Source organism: Hippichthys cyanospilos, chromosome 8 (assembly GCF_059441005.1).
Source record: "Hippichthys cyanospilos isolate Australia breed blue-spotted pipefish chromosome 8, RoL_Hcya_1.0, whole genome shotgun sequence".
In the NCBI taxonomy this organism is placed as follows: Eukaryota; Metazoa; Chordata; class Actinopteri; order Syngnathiformes; family Syngnathidae; genus Hippichthys; species Hippichthys cyanospilos.
This window is the reverse complement of record NC_142376.1, coordinates 10,826,136-10,846,415: the sequence shown is the minus strand read 5'-3', so window position 1 is coordinate 10,846,415 and position 20,280 is coordinate 10,826,136. Positions and strand designations below refer to the sequence as shown.

Sequence of the window (20,280 nt, the reverse complement as noted above, 5' to 3'; positions counted from 1 at the left end):
TCTTCGCACCTAAGTGATGCCCATGACAGACTGCTTTCACTGAGAACCCCCCTCTGGCAATTAACACATGCACACACTCTTTCTCGCGCGCACACGCATACACAGTGCAAACACACACACACATGACACATACAGTTCATACTCCAACATAACATCTGACACTCCCACATCATTGAACTAATAGTCTGAAAAGGCTGAGTTGGAACATTATGAGCTGTCCTCATCAACTTTTCAAATAGAGATACTGTTTTGTTTTGTTTTTGTTTGTTTTTCAGGCCTGATATTGATGCCAATTTTTAGTAGCCAAGGAGACCAATAACTGGTGTTTCAAGCAGACATTCATTTTCAGTGAAAGGGAGAATATTACTACCAAAATTAGGAAAAAAGAACTTCACATCTTAACTTTGTTGAATTATCTTTAAACATGTGTTTATTGAACAACTTGTCAGTATTCCAACATGCTCATCTGGTGGTTAGCATGTCTGACGAGTTACTAAATTGTACGAAAACTTGAATTATCTTTTAGTTATCTGTGCCCTGTGATTGGCTGGATAATAATTATTCATCATTTTTATTAATATTATTCATAATCACAATAATTGATCTCAAGTCCGTGTAATATATGTGTATTTGTTTATTTGCTCTAGTTTGCTGCTCACAAAGACCAAACTTGAAGAGGTTCTGTATGGCCCATCTGTGGCATTACAGACATGCCAGGAAATGCTGAAAATTTGGCAGTGTCGTTATGATGTCAGCCGCTCCAAGTAAGTGAACATCAAATAGAAGTATGAAACGTGCCTATTCTGCTCAGCGAGGGGAGGATGAAGAAGATGATAAAGAAGAAGAAGATCAGGAAGTTATTGTCCTTTGTTATTGACCTTAGGGACGCGATTACATGTGTAACCTACATATGACATTATGCATGTGTGAACTAACTTGAACTAAATTAAATAAACTAAATTAAACAACATGTATTTCATTGATAGTGTAAACATTGCATCGTTCATCATCATGCAATTTACAAATGTGTGTTGTTGTCTGTATGCTCCAGTGAGACAGATGACAGTAGCAGTATACCAGTGGTTGAGAGGCTGGATGCCAGCCCTGGAGTCAGTAAAACATCCATCCACCTCACTTTGCCTGACTTCCAAGAGACCTCCACTGGTATGCATTTGATTTTGATTTCTTCAATAAATATTTAGCCTTCTGTCTGTAGAGCCTACCGCTTAACTGCACATTTGTAGACGTTACATAAACATGTGCAACTGGTGATCCACGGACCGAGTGCCGCACCCACTCTCGCTTAATGCGGGCCATGAGTAGGTTGTGCTAATTGTTACGTTTCAAATCGCCCACAGCGGGAGATCGAAAAAGCAGGGAAGCCCAAAGTCTAGAAGTATGTCAGTGTGACAATAGCTGGAAAATGTGTTACTTTAAATGACTCCAAAACAATATACAGAATATATTGTAGTGTTCTGAAGCCATACTCTTACGGTATTTACATTAGGGATAGGCAAGTACTGATACAAAGTATTGGTGTGATACGCCTCCTAATTTTCTATGCATCATACTCAAGACACTAGAATTGGCCACGAGAAGAATCGAAATTCATATTAATCTATTAAACTTCATATTAATTTCATGAAATTTTAAGGAAAATTGCTCAATTGAAATAGGTAGATATTTCTTTAAGATGTCGTGTCATTGGTTTTAGGGATAAATTATATCTTTCAAAAGTAGTGGTATCTTGGAGTTATCGACTACTCAAGAGCTGAATGTACATACTGGTATCAGTCTTTTGCTAATTTATGTGCATTATTGCATGATTAGTTTAGAGGTTTTTGTGTGTCTCTAATATTATCAACACAAATAAGAGTATTGTTCAGAAGAATACAAACAAGTCTGACTCCTTATGGTGGAACATTTGGGTCTATTCATTCAAATAGATTAACTCATTCAACCCCAAGAGCATATTAATATGTTGTTTATATCTTTTTACAATCGTTGTTGATTTTGTGTGTATGTGTGTGTGTTTTTCAATTAAGGTAAAGGATGATCTAAAAATAGCTGACATTTAATACCTTTAGCCATCAAACATTTGTAATGGAATTGTACTCAATTAAAGTGCGTGGATGTTAGAATAACTTTAAATATATAACGTAGGTCTCCATTTAATATATGTACTGTTAAGATATTCATTTTGAAGGATATCCAATGAGAGATGGCTGAAGTAGTGCATACGTAATTGCTCATAATTCGAAAGACCACAAATGGTGACACCAATCCAGGGATCACTGCATGTTTTCATTTGTCAATATGAAAGGACATAAGATTCACCAAAACACTAAAAGAACTTGAAACTAGATGAGAATTCATTCATTAATTAGACTACACTGTATAATAATGATGGCTGTATTTTACGCTTGCTAACTAAAATTGCACGCTCATTTTGTGTTTTTCTTGCCATTCTAATAATGACGTTTTTTAATGTTTTTTGACTTGACTTTCAGGTTCAATGAGTCCATCATTAGTTGCGGCATCCCGTCTTGAAGCGGCGCTGTCGGAAGTCTCGGACATCAGCTCCATGCATCGCCAGGGACCCACATACATCTGGACTACACTAGAGCGTATTTGGTTACAAGCAGGTATGACAGCAGCACACGTGATTTAAAAACAAAAAGCACATTTTTCAAAGATGTATAGATCACCCAAAAGTGCTTTCCTAGACGGTGCATGTTGTTAGCATTGCATGTTTTTACATTCCCTTCCTCGGTCCCCACATTCCAAAAATAATACGTAGGAATGTGAATGGCAATAGTTTGTCCCCAGAAAAATTATGTAATCTGTGATTGACTAGAAACCAATCCAGATTGTACTGTACTTTGCCTCTCACCCAAAGTGATCCTGAACAGAATAAGCAGTGTCAAATAGATGGCTTAGATGGGTCTTCATTTCACCTCTGGTAGGAAATAGAGCAGTTCAGGTACTAAGTCAAAGGATTTCATGAGGAAGAATAAATCTGACAGATTGATAAGGGCTGGTCAACGGAAGACAATGGGCACAACAAGTGGAAAGGATTAGAGCAACAGGTTTATCACAATGACAAAGTTCAAGTAAGGCAAAAAAAAACAAAAAAAAAACAGTCCAAACAAGAAACAGGTTTGGTGTAAAGATGCAAGTTAAACATAAAACACAAAATAATAGGGGTGTTGATTCACATAAGAATCGATATTCTCGTTTATTATAATTCAGAATCGATTCAAAATTTCCAAAAATCAAGTTTATAGATAAAAAGAAATCGATCCATTTCCTGTCGGCGGCAGCATGACAAAGTCAAGCTTGCACAACAGGATGCACAAAAACATAAAATGGAGGAAATTCGACTGGTCCTGTCCTCATTGGTAGAAAATGTTTTAGACAGTGGATTCAAGATATACTATACCATCCCCATCAAGTCTCCTCGCTCTAATACCTTTTTCCAGAAAAAAACGTGTTAGATGTGCTAACCAGAAACAAATATTCATACAGAAGAGTAAACAAATTTGACGTGAGTTTTTAAAGATCTTCTTTACGTGGGTGCCACCCATTGTCCAAAGTATGACAACTACAGCACTGTTAAATGCTGTTCAATTGTTTGCACATCACTACACTCATTGCATAAAGTTGTGTCCTTCCGCTGGATGTTAAAGTTTCATTTTATTAATTTATTTAGGTGGTTTTTATTATTTTTAGTTGAAAGATATATCTTATCAAATTCCCATTCATGCAATTTAAGGAAAGATGTTATATTGGCATACATAGGGGACCAAGATATTTTTACTTTCTTTTTCTTTTTTTTTTAATGCTTCAACAATATTTTTACAGTTGAACTCCACTATTCGCAAAGAATCGAGACCAGCCCAGCCTGCATCACAAAAGCTACATATAATTGACACTAACTGTTTTGGAGAGATATAACATGAATTTAATCTGTCCGGCCTGCTTGAGATTGTTGACTTTCCTCCGTGTGGTCCTTAAACTGAAATGGTTTTGCCCCCCTTCATTTGATCAAGTGATACTATTCAAACAAAAAGCACTGGTCAGCAACAGCAGCTGGATCCAGAGGTTGATTGATAGAATAGCAGGAGCGGAGTATGAAATGAACCGCATTTTATGAGAGCTAATATCAGAGCTTTTGAATGTAGTAGACCAATATAATACAACACTATTTGGTCTTTCTGTGCAGAGATCTCCCTCATTCCTCAACTCGCCAAAACATTTTGGGTCAATTACAATTGAGCAGCGATGATGCAATGTCAACTTTTAGTCGCAGCTCCACATCATTGGTGGGCAAACTTGTGTGTCGCGCTTTATTTTTAAACTGACACGAAAATAAAGTTCCTGGAGAAACGATCCCAAATGGCAATTGAACAGCCAGCCTTCCAGTGTGTTTACGGTACCCTTGTGGGTTGAAGTGGGTGGGGCGGATGGAATTATGTCAGGGTCGTGTCCCCTGTGGCCTATAATAATTCGAAAGTTATTTTTTGTAGCTAGCCTCTTGCTCATGTTATTCATGACCTGAGATAGAAGGCATCATTTCACCAAAGTCTCTCAATGTGTTTCTTTCCTGGGAGCAAGCTGAGTTCCCGCTAGCCTTTCCAAGCATTCCGCCTCTCATTGCTCACTTCCAGTTACACTCTCAGTTCATGATTGAACGTGCAGGAAGAGGCATGCATACAAAAAATGTAACACATGTATATAGCTTCAAGGAGACATATTACAGGGCATGGCTAAATCTGTTTTTCCCCAAACTGAAGCTACTGCAGGTAATGCTGTGAAAATTATGATCAGTGAGTCCTTTCAATGCATCTATACCTAGGTGGAAAAAAACAAACAAAACACCTGCCAAGTTCACACATGAGTTCTCACGGCATTCAGGAGCAAGAAGCGTGTATGATATTTTCACAACACAGTTCACCTCGGTTCTCCGTGAACCACATGTGCTGCATAATGGTGTGATTGTTTCAAGGTGAAGAGTTCATTCCTCAAGGCTTGGTTGGCTGTCGGTGCACAAAGATGCAATGTCATGGAAGTATCCGCCACTATTCAGTATCTTGATCTCTCATTGGACAGAATGGACCTTTTGCACATGACTTATTTCTTTTTAATGTACTTACGCAGATGTAACTGTCTGGGGGTTAGCCTCAGATTCCCAGAGGCAAGCAGCCTTAGTATGTCATGGCCTTATTTAGGCAACAGTTCCATAGCTTCCCAGGCACCGCGTTGCTCCTTTTAGTGTGTTTATATGTGTGTATGCGTGTTTGTGTCGATGTACTTCAGTTGGTTGTGTAATGTTGTGTGTAATTTAGCTCCGCACTGTTTATGTTTTAACATGCTGCATTAAGGCCCTAGATTACACGTTGAACTGTCTTGATATGCCTGTCTGCACAGGGGAATTGTTCATGGAGGACGGCCGACTGAAAGAGGCGCAGTTTTGCATAGCCGAGGCCGGTTCACTCTTCCCCAACTCACACTCTGTGTTGCTGCAGAGGGGTCACCTAGCCGAACTCCGGGGTCAACTGGAGGAGGCTAAAAGTCTCTATGACGAAGCGCTGGCCATCCACCCTACTGGGGAAAGCATACTAGTGCACATGGTGAGCAACAGCAAAAGCTCTGCATAATGCAAAATTAAATGAATTAATGTTATATGTAGTGCTGTCAAGATGTTAAAAAAAAGACTAAATAATTAATTAATACCTGTAATTAACTGATCTAATTAATCTCTTTTTATTCTCACTTTAAAATTCTGAGATAAAAATCTCAACCATTTTATTTAATTTAGGTACACCCATATTAATTTGGCATTTGAAAAGATTGAGTTAGAACAACAAATTGGATTCAGTCATTCATTTACTTTCACAGATGCAGTTGTAACCATTTATCTTCTGCTGTATGTGAGACTAGTAACAAGTGCTTGCTGACTGTAATCTTTAGTTTCAACCGTCAGGAGGAATGCCACTGTTTTCTTTTGTTGATGGTCAAATAATCACAAAATAACTCTAAAATAAAACAATGGCCATCCTGTCCATCGCTGACTCAATCAAATGTGGGATGTTCTCAAGTTTAGTTTGCCAAAGAGCTTTGCTATGGCTTGCTAAATTGCCATCTTTGTTGCTCTCTGTAGCTGTGGCTACAGCTACTCTAGGTGCTTTCCATTTATGTGGTAGGCTTAACTTGAGCTACTACTGACGTAAGCAAGCTCCTTCCTACAATGAATACATATTGCTGTATGTTTGTCAAATTTGTCATCAGGGCATTTTTAAGTTCAATTTGAACAACTCTGACATGCTCTTCCATTTTCACATATTTGAACCCTTCTGCTCTCTCATCTAGGAGCTTATCAAGTTATGCCAAACACAATTACAGCCAATCAATGTCCCTATTAAGATTGCTTTTAGCCTACATATACTCAAACACACAAAAGGGATGTATACAGAGTGGTTGAAAGCGTGAGACAGTAAAATAATCATCAGCTGCTGCATCTCCCCTCAAGTCCTTCTTCATACTAATTGATGGTTCCTAATTTACAACATACAGGGCTGTGCAAAAGTCTTATACAAATGATAGATTTGTTCCTTGACACTTACCAGCCCGTCCAAAGTACTGTATTGGTACTGTGTGTTAAGTTCAACTTTTTTTGTTGTTTTTAGACTATAGACATTTGTATTTGTGGTATCAAAGGAATATGAAAATATACTGATCTCTACATTTTCAGGTACTGTATCTACACCTGAATATGATACTCTTTTTTCTGCTGCCATAATTTGTCACATTAGAAGCCATGCAATCTAAAGCCACATTCACTGAAATTCACAAATGGCATTGTATGTTTGGGAACATGAGTAGTCTTTCTTTCTCCAAGCTTTAGCTTTCCATCACTGTGGTAAACATTAATAATATCTTAAAATGACCCTTGCCTCACTAGTCCAGAAAAAGCTCCAGATTATTATTTTTATTTTTTTTTAGGTTAGCCTGCATTTGTTTGAGGGGTCAAAATCTGGCCCAGCCTTCCTTTTTTTTCTTCTTGGTAATGAGTGGTTTTCATCTTTTTTTTTTTTATCCCAGCACCTTTTTTGTCCATGAAGTCTTCAAAAAAATTTGGTCGTAATACTTTCATTCCTGCCCTCTGGGGTAGTTGCTGCTGTCATTGTCTTTACTTGGCTAGAACACCGCTGGTTTCCATCTTTTTAAGGGCATTCCAGATTGTTGTAGACCACAACTCTTCTCTCACTACACTTGTTTAGTTCATAACCAGATGTGACACCGGTGTTCATGTTTGTTACACCTCAAGCTAGTATAACAAGCAAAACCCAAAACTGAAACCCATTCAGACATCCGGCAATATTGGCTAACTTGATTAAGGGCTCAAAATATCCTGCACTAACAGCGCCCCCCCTAAACCAATAGACTCACAATATTTTTAGGTTAAAATGAAAATGTTCATGTGCAATGAGCAGCTTTGAAACATAACAAACATGAAAGGAAAACTCAGGCATCTGAAAAATTATGGAATTCCACAATTAGGCCAGTAGGACTGTGCTGCATAATGAGGTGTTGCATAACAATGACAAAAAAAGATGAAGGGGCTGTTTTTAACCGCACACATCAATACTCCCTCTACTCCAATATTCCACAAACACTTTCATTTAGCATATACTTCTATTAATTAAAACGTTAAAGAGAACTGTGATAGTAATAATGTGCACTGAAAATAGTCTTTTGTCAATATCAAGCAGTCATATATTTACACTGGTACTGTCAGTCTTTATTTGATGTTACATATGCTAAATGCGGATTAAATTTAAGAAAAAAATATGGTAGGGCTAAGCGGCTATAGAAAATGGATGGATGGATGGATGGATGGATGGATGGATCGAACGCAATGCTGGATATTTATAAAACTAACTCTTCATAGCAACATAAATATAATATGCTGTGCATTTTCTATCACTCACTGGTATTGTTTTTTAGCATATTGATAGTGCATGTCTAATGTTAGAAGGAATGACTGATTTATAACATCACGTGCGTGGATGTAATAAGAGGCATGGTGAGGGGGTGGGACTACAATATGCAGATTGATATCATTTTTCATTCCCAGATGCTATGTTTAGGTCTTTAAAATTGCTCAGGGAAATCTGGACTTCTGGTCATCCCATGACTGACAGATGAGACGCACGTGAAGGCAGCCAAAAAGCTGCATGTGGGTCTGGAGTTAGCCACCTCTGAACGAGTTGACACTTTCATGTTGACCTGTGACCTGTGAACTATGTGTTTCTGTGAACTATGTATTTTCGTTCGTATAATTCCATTAAGAGATACACACTTTTTTTTTGTGTGTACAAATGCTACAGTAATGTCACTTTCAATGAGTCTGGTCATTTTGTTTGACAGAATATGTTGTGATTATTTTAATGCCTGAAAAGCTTCAAAAACGACCCGCAATACATAACAAAATGACAATTGTCTTCAAAGTGTGACTTTGTCTCCTGATTATTTGAGCAACCCTCTTTCTCACACTCTCTGGTTTTCTCCCTCACTGGAACATAGTTCCGGTCTATAATGATCCTCTTCCGCCCACTCCCCTACAGGCTCTCTCCCTGTCTGCCTTCCAAATGATCCACGGATTAACACTGCCCCTGTGACCTTTGAACTCTCTCTGTTATTTTGCCGAAGGGACTGGCAAGGAATGCTGTTGAAATTCAAAGACTTGTGCCCACTCGACACATTCACCCACACACACATGCCAGGCGTCTCCATAGTTACCATAGATGTGTTGGCTGATACCTCTTTGACTTAAGCTCTGGTTTTCTTGTGACCACATAAGGGTAGTGTGTTAGCTCTGGTTGCACTTGGATGTGTGTCTGTATGTGTTGTGTAGTCGTGTCTCTTCCTTATTTGGCCTGTGCTAAAGCCAATCCCCAGAGGTGAAACGTTGAAACAAAGCCAGCTGGCAGTGTCCCACTCCGTAACTCTCACAGGGCAGATGTGCTCTTTGTGAATGTGTGTGTTTGTGCGTGTGCGTATTTAGTCTAATGTTGACGTGGGCACTAATAAAACAAAAGAGCTCCTACAATGTATCCCTTCATATTCTGGATTAGATCCTAGACATACTAATGGATCAGTGTGCTAAATGGATGCATCCTTGCTTTTTTGGCTGCTAAGTGGGACAGTGTGTGGGACATTTCACTTGGAGAGCTTCCCATATTTCTGGCTTGCATCAGCCTGCAAGAATACAACCCACAGTGGCAGGTTTTCTCAGTGGCTCAGGCTCCCTGCATGTATTTTTATACTGTATGTGCCGCTGACACTTTATGTGCCAGTGGCCCATTTATTCTGCTCTGCCTTGAGGGGAATTCTGATTATTCTTGGTTGATGTTCTTGAGCTATTATTCTACAAAAGTACATTCTGTTCTGTACATTCATTGAACATTCTCCAGATTTTTCCTCCTCTGGGTTATTAGGGGTAGAAAGAAAATGAGATGCAATCCGACTGTTGCTTGCACAATGAAACTAACATGACTTGAGGGTAGTGGACCTTGTTTTTTGATTTTCCTTAACATCTTAATGAAACAAAATCAGCCATATACAATATGGTGTGATTGGAAACATCAGTCCAAAGAAGTCTGAAACTAATATGATTTCAAGCAGTCATTAATTCTTTACCGAATAATTAGTGAACTACACCAAACGTACATTTATTTGACAAAATTCTTGCAAACGTCTGTCTCACTGCCAACACACATGGGCAAAATTGATACAAGAAAAAGACAAATATGGTTAGAATCTTGTAATGTTATTGGGGGCGTCCTGTAGGGCCGCAGCTGTTGAGTATTTTTGATATTCCGGTATATATTTAGAAGACCAGATAACACATTCCCATTTAATTGGAATGACCAACTTTCATACATTTTTGTTGATCAACATTTATTTTAAACTGTGCTGAGCACTGTAGTTCATTACTCCTCCTCCTCCTCTTCCATATCTTTCCCCATAAATGTTGGTCTATTAGGCAAATTTGACTGCTGTTAAAGCACATTTGAACCAGCATGGTTTCTTAAAATGTGGAAAGGCAATAGTGTCAGATTGTCAGAATCAAAGTGTGCAGTCGTCTAGCACAACAGCCTATATGGAGCAGCTATATGGAGCAGTGCTAGCTAGCGGCTATTTTGTATAGTCTCATTCTTTAGGTTGGATTTAAGTAACTCAAATGTCTGCTGAAAAAAAAAAGGTCATATTTTCTCATACCTTCCGTTGCTGCATATTGTTCTATGTTTGTTTCAAATCTCCTAGTGTTTCATATTAAGAAATAGCTGTATAAAAGCATGTATCATTCCTGCTGATATTGTATCACACTGGAAGAGAAAAAGTTCTATCAAGAGAACCCTAGAAGCTATAATTTCTCCATGTCATGTGAGGGGCAGAGTTTGGACACAGAAGCCGGCAGGACGGAAATAATTGGAAAGACAATTTGACAGAGCTTGACTTGACTTTCTGACAATGTGTCACTGAGAACCTAGCCCTGAAATGCATCAACCCTATATGACGTAATATAGCAAACCAAAATCCTCATTGTGATAAATACAGTACATAAAAACAAGTTTAAAAAAAAGTGACAAACACATGACCATAGCATCTGCCTAGCAATGATATGAAATGTGTTTTCCATCCCTGATGTCGGAAAATTTGTTTCCAGCCGCAGCTCTCTGGTCCAACAGGATGATAAACCAAAACGCACTGCTGAAAATACATAAGAATGGTTCAGAACTAGTGTCAGAGTCTTTTGATGTGGGCCGAGATGAGCCAAAATCTAAATCCTAATGACCATCTGTGGATGGAGCTGAAAGTGCAGTTTGGAGAAGGCTCTCTTAAAACTGAAGCTACTGGATTACTTGTAGTTAGCTCACAAGGAGTGGGCTCAAAGACTTGCTCAAGTAACAACCTAATGTTCCTCCACCAAATTTAAAAAAAAAAAATCTCAATAAAAAACAAAGTTGAGAAATAAATGACAACTTGATAAATACTTTAAAATAGTGAGTTACTTTTCAGTCACCTGATATATCTATAGATTAGTAGCACAAGCCAGATTGCAGACCATCGGGCAGTGACTCACAGTACTGGTCAGCTGCTTGTATTTTTGGATCAATGAAGGCGTGGCTGTGAGGAAAAAATGGATAGTCTTTTGGGCTGCTTTGTGTGTGTCTGTGCATGATTCTGGGAAGTGAAAGAGTTTGAGTTGAATCCCACAGGCTAAACCGACGCATCTTTTCAGTTTGCATGCCTCGTCAGCCTTTACGGCTTTGTGCCTACAACTGGTTGGCGTCTGTGGATTGTTGTTTGTACGTTCTGATGGTATAGCCGATCCCATCAGAGGGCCCAGCCCTACAACTTGCGGTGGTATGTAACGAATCTGACCCACTCCCAACATCCTCTACATTTCATATCCCTGTGCGCATAGTGGCACCTGCCTTCCGTCAGCAACACACGCTCTACTTTGCCTCCTCTTCAACAGAAGCATATTCATACGCACGCATGCAAAATCTCAAGGACGGGGACTTGTGCTCATTGAATTAATTTTTTCCTAATTATCAAATGCTCCCATCTTTCGCTCCTCTCCCCTCCCTGTGCTTGGGGGTGGTTGTCAGCTGATTGGATCATGCGAATACATTATTTATAACACTTCTTGCCGTTTTATGGGATTGCCTAGCAACCCGGGAAATATATTCTATTGAGTAAGACCTCGGATAAGTAGAGAGGAGGCAGTGGAAGAGATTCAGAGAGAAAAATGAATCAGGGGCACAAACGCTTGGGCAATTGGGAGCTAGATGTTGCCTTTGTTGCTATGTGTGGCTCATGCAGTTATTTGGCATCCGTCTGCCCTTTTCATTATTCAGATTTAGCTTACTTTTGCTGTTCCTTGTTTGTGTTTATATGCAACTCCGCCCTCTTTCCGTTCTTTCTTTTTGTGTCCTTTCACCTTCCTCTTTGAATTGCCTTTCACTTGCGTCTCCGTTCGAAAACTGAAACTATGCAGTTACGGGCTTCACGATGTTCATGGAAGACGTCTGCCAAAAAAAGGACTCACATAATCAAGATTTTCAGTACTACGATTCAGAATCTATACGTAAGGCCCCAAAATCATTTTTATAAATAAAAAACAATAAAACAAATCATTTTCCTGACGGCTTCCATGTAAATAAATCGAGCGTGCACAACCAAAGAAGAGACAACAAATGTCACACACGCTAGCTTCCTGACGGCTTCCATGTAAATAAATCGAGCGTGCACAACCAAAGAAGAGACAACAAATGTCACACACGCTAGCTGTAAAGGCCAACTTCAAAATAAATGCACAAAGCAATACATGGATGTCAATGGAATGGTCATAGTATGCTTTTATTGTGAAGTTAGCCTTTGCAGCGATGGTTGCTGTAAACTATCTTTACTACTGCTCACGACTCCATTTATATTAACATCACATCATGTTTCTTACCAACATCAACATGCCGCCTTCAAAAAAATTATATTCAATTGCTTATTCAAGATGCTAAGAAATCATTGGCTGTCATTGTATAAAGTGTGTACTCGACTGCAGTTAGGTGAACAATTCAAAGTCAGATAGAAAAAAAAAGTCCATCCCTGCATTCAATGTTAATAAATGAAAACTAATCAAACTAATATGGGTATTCTATCAATCTATAAAAGCTGGCATATATCAAGAGTGATGGGGTGACATTATTTCAATACTTTATTTAAGTACTATAAATGGCCAAGTTACTTAGGTTGACAATTCTTAACAAAGACAAGACTTCTATCTTCCACTCTAGTGGTGAGTATCAAAATAAAGAATGGACTTGGTCTACCCACCAAAAATCACATTTGAATGTCTCCATTTGGCATTTTTTCTTGCAAAGTACACTTCACACCTATAGATTGAAGCAGATGTCATTCAATCAAATAATTTTGAATCAAAAATCCTTTTAAATCCAAAATAGGTTTGGAATCGAATCAAACACCCAAAAATCGGAATCATATCGAGTCATGAGACAGTCCAAGATACCCAGCGAATACTGGTGAGTAACTATCTATGGAAAAGCGGAGTAGAACGGTGCAAAATGAAGGCTGTGTTATGTTACGTTTAGCATCTAGTATTGTTCAAGTAGCCTCCATGGTGGAGTTCAGCATCCAGAGAGTAGCAAATAGCGGAAGCATTGAGCGTAGGCAGTAGCTTTAGTGGTAGCGGTAAAAACCGTATCATCTCCCCGTCACCCGTCACCCGTGGTGCCCACACACCTATCTTTAAATGTAATACTAATTACTTCTTAAAACTTACTCCACCAACCTATATTGCCACCCAGTGACTGCTTATGCAATACTCACACAAAATAAACAATGGCTCAGATTGGGTGAGATTATGGTTCACAATGCATGAGCATAGGCAGAAAGCTGTTGAACGTAGCCTATGTGCATTGACCAGCAATTGAACTCCATAAATTCTATGCGACTGTCATGTTTTTGGATAGGTGAAATTGCATTTTTTTTTCCAGTTTCACCTAATGACTTAGGGATGGATAGAACAGTTAGTTTCGATGTGTTGGAATTGCAATGATAGAGATCTGAACCACTGACCTAAATGGGATTGTCAAACAACTGGGTCAGACCAAGTCCCCAATGACAAGTCTTGAGAGGTTTTCCAGTACAAACTGATTATTACCTCTTGAAAATGAGTCAAGATGGACAACCAGTGGACTGACATATGTCTCATTAATGCTCAAGGGGTAAAAACATTATCTGGGAAATCTTGACCAGAGAGCATCATACCAGTCCTGGATCTAGTTTGTGATGTGCAGTGACCAACTGAAGAGTCCCTGTAAGGATGAAGCCAACTGGAAAAAGATCATAAATACTGCAATATGTTCATTGCTAATCATGTGTCACGGCATCTTGTCTTTCAAGTGTCGAATTCATAAAATACGTTTAATTCGACATGACTGCTTTCATTCTGTGGCGCATTTAAATGTCCAGGCACAGTCTTCATTCGTTCATATAAAATGGTTATGGAGGAGAATGAAGCTTAGCATCTCATCGCTAACTTCAGCTACTCCGATCCCTGCGAGTCTTTAAAGATTCATACCAGTGTTACCATGGGACAGGGCAAAGAACAAGGGCAGCCGCGCTAAATAAAGCTCCATCTATTGTATGCTATCAAATACATGTGCATAAATACAGAGGCAATAACGAGAATGTTATTCATCACACAATGTCATGACCCTTTTGTGGCTGACGATTCTGTAACATGGTTGTTTGAGATTTTTTTTTTTTTAACAAAAATGAGAATGGTTATATTAATTTATATTTTGCTCATTTTTACCATTTTGTCATTATTTTTTTGTCTTTATATGTGAAACTGCTCTCTTGCTCAAAAAGAGGTTGCAGACCTCTTTTGTATTCTGAAAAATATATCTAGGATATTATCAATGAAGTCGACTTTCATCACATGATAGTCAACCAAAAAAAACCTTTATTAATCATTCAACAACTAATTTCTGATTTGCTTTTTGCAGGTAGGGGTCAGTCAATGTCAAAAGAGTTTTCCAGATTCATTCTCTCATGGCCTTGAATATTTCAAAAAGTCCTCTATTGTCAGATTGAGTGACACTCACAATGTTCATTATTCAGTATTTAGTTTGTATTCATTAAACGTTGTAGAAGACTTTGATTGATTTGTTTATTTCCCCTGCAAAAATATTTATATAAACTAGATTGCTCCGTAAAATAGGTCCAGATACGGTTTTGAAATTTTCCCTTCTAATAAATAAAATCATCATTTTAAAATGCATTTCATTTTGACTTTAGTTGTCTTTGTGAGATATTAAAATTGGATTGATGATTCAAGACGTTTATATTTGATGAATATGGGGGTAGTTTTTCCAGCACAATATGCATTTTTGAAAAGTTTGGGTACATTGAAAATTATTATCAGTCTATTTGTAACATGTAAACAGCAAGTAAGACAGGCACAAAATTTGCATTAAAACTCACTATTTCTATTTTTAAAAAAAATGTCTGTTTATATGTTTTTTTTTAAATTTCCCCAGGAAAGAAAATGTGTAAATTATGCGCTCCTTTCCAATCATAATTTGAAAAAGTTATGGAAAGACAAGAAGCTGGCTTTACTAGCTTACATTCCGCTTGGCTCGGCTCACTTGACTTGTCCTTTAACGAGACACGAAGCTGCTTCATGGCGAAGCTTGTTGCAATGGGCTGAAGTAAAACAGGGGACAGATGGCTTGGAGCAGTTCAAGCACAACCAATTGATACCAGTTCTTTTTTTCTGTGATGTCGAAAACAAGATGTCCCGATATTCATCCCATTTTTATTGCAAGTTCCAATCTGTTTTCTCTGAAAAAATCCTCACATTAATTGGGCCATTTTGGAGCTGAAAAAAATTGTTTTCCATGACCTCTGCCTTGTTCATTTTTCTCAAGAGTGTCTGCTTCCTTTCGGACATGGATTTTACCAATTTAGCAGAAGATATCATTTAATGGTTTTGTTTTCTAACAGTAAGTTGACAGGAATAGATAAATAATGATCTGATTGATTTTGTATGGGTTTCTCCAAGTATTCTCTGAAAATGTGTGTTAAATTGTAAATTATACAAGCTCAAAATCGACACAGATTTGATTGTGCAAGGCGTTGACTTGATTTTTATCTTGCAGTTCTATGGCGTTATATTTGTGCCACAATTACGCACGCGCGGAAAAAAAAATTGAGCGGAGAAAATCAAACTGAGCGAGCGAAAACAGATTTTGAGAGCAAGAAAAAAACTATTGAGCGCGTAATAAGAGTTTGAGCGCGCGCCGATGGAGTTTGAACACAGAAAAAGAAATTGCTCGCTCGAAATTCCTTTTTGCTCGCTCGCAATAGCATTCTCCCGCTCAACATCTCGCTCTCGCTCGCGATACTCCTCCCTCCCTCGCTCAACATCGCGTTTGCTCAACATCGAGCTCTCGCTCGCTCGAGTCGTCCTCTGCGCTCGCTCAGTTCTGTTCACGCGTTACGTTTGTGCCACAAAACCAGCCAATCAGAGCTTGTAAAAGCACATTGATTGACAGCTTTGTATCCAATGAGATTGCTTGTTGTGTTCACCCGGAACGAGCAAACGAGAGTGCGTCACATCGACGTAGGCGGGAGGGGTGGGCTTATATTATTAAAGTACAAAAACTAACAAGGTATTTCTGTCAAATGATACAATACAGTAATAATAATAATATTAAAAGTAATTCTCCAGCCCAAGTCCGTGTTGACGCACACTCGTTTGCCCTTTTCGGGTGAACACAGGGCAAACGAGAGTGCGTCAACGGATAGCGTACAAGCAATCTCATTGGATACTAAGCTGTGTCAATCAAAGTGCTTTTACAAGCTCTGATTGGCTGGTTTTGTGGCACAAACGTAACGCGTGAACAGAACTGAGCGAGCGCAGAGGACGACTCGAGCGAGCGAGAGCTCAATGTTGAGCAAACGCGATGTTGAGCGAGGGAGAGAGGAGTATCGCGAGCGAGAGCGAGATGTTGAGCGAGAGAGGGCTATCCCGAGCGAGCAAAGAGGAATTTTGAGCGAGCAATTTCTTTTTCTGTGTTCAAACTCCATCGGCGCGCGCTCAAACTCTTATCATTACGCGCTCAATAGTTTTTTTCTTGCTCTCAAAATCTGTTTTCGCTCGCTCAGTTTGATTTTCTCCGCTCAATTTTTTTTTCCGCGCGTGCGTAATTGTGGCACAAATATAACGCCATACAGTTCCTCATAAATGTAATAAGAACATTGCACATACTTATGCCCTACCTACAAGTCAGTTCACAGCTACACCTTGTAGCGTGTGCCCTCTCCTGCACCGAATTTAGACTGGTAAATTTCCAATGGCCGGTAGCAAGTCGACCGTATTCACTCCCACGACGACGTAAATTCCCTTTTCTAACTGTGCACATCAATGAAAATACCAAAAGAAGAAAACTCCACGCATGTGCGCAATAGACTGCGCTTTGCGCTAGATTTGCGGTGGGCCCATAACATTAAAACTCATTTTGACATTCTCTTGGCCATGCTTCACGATCTAAGTATTTCAGCTGGCTCATTTCCTCACACATAGTTGTGAGGTACTTCATAATAAAACCTTGGCCCATTTCTCCCTCTACATTGTGCAGTTAGCCATCTAGCTGCCTAATAGCCCTCAAAGTGCATCGGTGTGTTTCAGATGTGCTAAAATGTGGTGATAAAGGAACGTGCAGCTTCTCCAGAAAAATGAATTCCATCTCAATCGAATAGAAATTATTAGAACATTAACTTATTACAGTATTCAATGGAATTCACATTAACATCCCGTGACAGCTTTTCTCCATACACAACAGTATATCCTGTCATCAGCAGTAAAGGAAAAACAAGTGAAGGAAGACACAGTGGGTGCGCACTCTCTCATTGAAAGTTTCATCAGAGCTCCGAGACAGCTACGTGAATTTCATTCCAATTATTCTGGAGCTTGAGAGCAGGGAGGCTGCTTAACAAGATTCGTCTGGCAGACTGTGCTTGTGCAACACGTGTCAAAGTAAAGGGCAGTGATTATGTCATATTGGCTTTGTGTTTTGTGAGTGCCATGATACTGCAGCCGTTTGTGGGCAACAGATTTAAATTCGTCTTTTGATTTCTTGCACTATACACCACTTGATTGGTTGTCAAATCGTAGGCTACACACAGAAATGAATACCATACTGTATATGTCAACGTTAAATTTAAAGGAACATAAGAGTTTGAGCTTAAAGTAGTTCATTAGATGTTGCTACATTCTGTGTATGAGAGTGTGAGACTGTAAAGTGAACAAAACAGAATGTGTGGTGCGAGGGAGAGTAAGAATGGAATGTTTCAGAGCAAACGGTGCTAGTCGCGGGGAGTATGCAGGGACGAGATAACTCAGAGGCCTGTGTCTAGCATTGTTTCCAAGTCTTTCTTTGCAGCACACCTGATTCAAATGAGTAGCTCATCGGTGAGCTCTGCAGGAGCCTCATACTGGATCTGATCCTTTGAATCAGGTGTGTTGCAAAGAAAGACTTGGAAAACATGCAGGGCATTTGACATTTCAGGACTAAGAGTGTTACCTGTGGACGAGAACGTTTTGAATCCTACTGAATAAAGTCCAATATTTCAAGCTACTGATACTGATTTGACACCACCTGTCAAAGTAGTATAATTTTCCAATTATTCATGCAGGGCCGGCTGCTGGTGAAGACAGGACGTGCAAACCTTGGTGAGAAGGTCCTACGCGATGCAGTTCAGGTCCACAGTACCTCCCACAGAGCCTGGAGTGGACTGGGTGAGGCGTTGCAGTCTCTGGGATCCGGTCAGGCCCCCGACTGCTTCCTAACAGCTCTGGAGCTGGAAGCTTCCTGTCCTATTCGACCTTTCACCATTATCCCCAGGGAGCTCTGAGAAGCCCGGACTGGTTGGGAGATTCGGGTCAACCACTTTGACTGTTGGATTCAACACCGGTGCAAACATACTGTAGTTGTTTACATTTCCAAGACCAAAACATTTTCCAAAGAGCAAGACAAGATTTCTATTCATCGTCTAATAGTCCAAGTGATCCCGTAATAATGTTTTAGAGTGTACAGTATATCTTTATGAAGGTTATTACTTATTAAGGATTGGGACAAGTTGTGGGCATTCCGAATTTTCTCATTCAAATGCGTCGTAGCCATCAGAAAGAATGTTTTAGTGGCAACTTGAGTGACGTATGAGGGGTATGCGCAGCGTCTTGGGAAGTGAACACTCTTAGGACACCCACAAGTGCGCACTCGGAAATGTTTATCTGACTGATGAGCATTATATCAAACTGGTGCTCTATGACTATCTTTTCAATGGTGTAGCTAAAGTGCACCCCATTTACCATTCGGATCAAATTGTGTTTGTCATGACCTGTTATTCGGCAAAAGTACTGTGATTTGAATGGGACCTGGACTAGGTGAATCTGTAAGCAACAAGCAATTGTGGATTTGAGGGAGGAATCCAGAGCCTACATCTTAAATCTTTTCATTCTATTGTCAAGATGCGCATGAAGGAGGTGAGGCTTTCAATTTGTTTGAATTTCAAATTACTCAAAAGAATGAACAGAAATTAGGTAAATTCTAAGGATTTACTATTTGAGAATATACATTACATCCAAATATGAAATAAACAAAGCTTCTCTTACGGGGTAGCATCAATATAAAAATCAAGCCTACAGACCCACCTTGACACATTACATTCAAATAAAATGTGATAGGTCATACACATTGTTGCCGTTTGGTAATACATAAAATGAAGCTGAGTTAAATACATGTGAATGAAGAACTTGTTTCGCTGTTGTGTTCTTATGGCACAGTATGTATCCATAGTCATACAGAGACATCAATTTTGTATGTTAGCCCTTGGCAGCCATAACAGCAGCTCAGCTTCATCTTTATTTTAGCCTTTGATGTATGTTTGATGATTATGTTGATTGATGTATCTTTCATATGCATACAAATTCATCCTCATTTATTTTTCAGTAGGCCCATTCAGCTATCAACATGTCATTAGAGCGTATTTGTGTATACAGTATGTGCAGGAATTGGCCATTATTATGTTGCCTTGTTTTGAGTGAAAAATAAATACTCAACTTACAGTGGCTATGTTGTGTAATTTTACGCACACACACACACACACACACACACACACACACACACACGCACACACACACACACACACACACACACACATATATATATATATATATATATATATATATATATATATATATATATGAGGGGGTCAGGCAGATTCAGTCATAATATTCCCCATTATAAATAATAACAGCTTTTAAAATCACTGCCGGATGCTGCATCTTCACCTGCCTTGTCAGTTGTGACTAATGGGCATCACTTCCCCTCCGAGTGTCTAACCGCATTAATGTGAACACTGGGACTTGCCTACTGGCTTACGTAACACTGCCAGCACAGTTTTCTGCCTCTGAACGTCCCCCACCTCTCTCTCTCTCGCGCACGCTCTCTCCAGGCTAGCCTGATGTGATGTGGCTTGGTTGCCTAGCAGCCACCCCCTTGTTTGAGTTACTGGGGAAAGATATCTGGTCTTCTCAACAACACACTCACATGTGCTCATCCGAACAGCAAGAAGCATGTGATGACAGTGCTGTGATTTTACAGGCTTGTCAGTGTG

General features: G+C 39.3%; 1 protein-coding gene across 2 annotated transcripts in view; it reads left to right on the top strand.

Annotated features, from left to right (window-relative positions):
* ttc7a (tetratricopeptide repeat domain 7A) overlaps positions 1–19,723 on the top strand; it is a 41,347-nt gene extending 21,624 nt beyond the window's left edge. For both annotated transcript variants that reach the window (XM_088422028.1, XM_088422027.1), the window contains 5 exons: positions 648–764; positions 1,052–1,164; positions 2,511–2,645; positions 5,431–5,633; positions 18,298–19,723. In XM_088422028.1, coding sequence (XP_088278154.1) covers positions 648–764; positions 1,052–1,164; positions 2,511–2,645; positions 5,431–5,633; positions 18,298–18,516 — 787 coding nt within the window. In that variant the 3' untranslated portion in view covers positions 18,517–19,723. The remainder of the gene's footprint in view (positions 1–647; positions 765–1,051; positions 1,165–2,510; positions 2,646–5,430; positions 5,634–18,297) is intronic.
* The last annotated feature ends 557 nt before the right edge of the window (positions 19,724–20,280 follow it).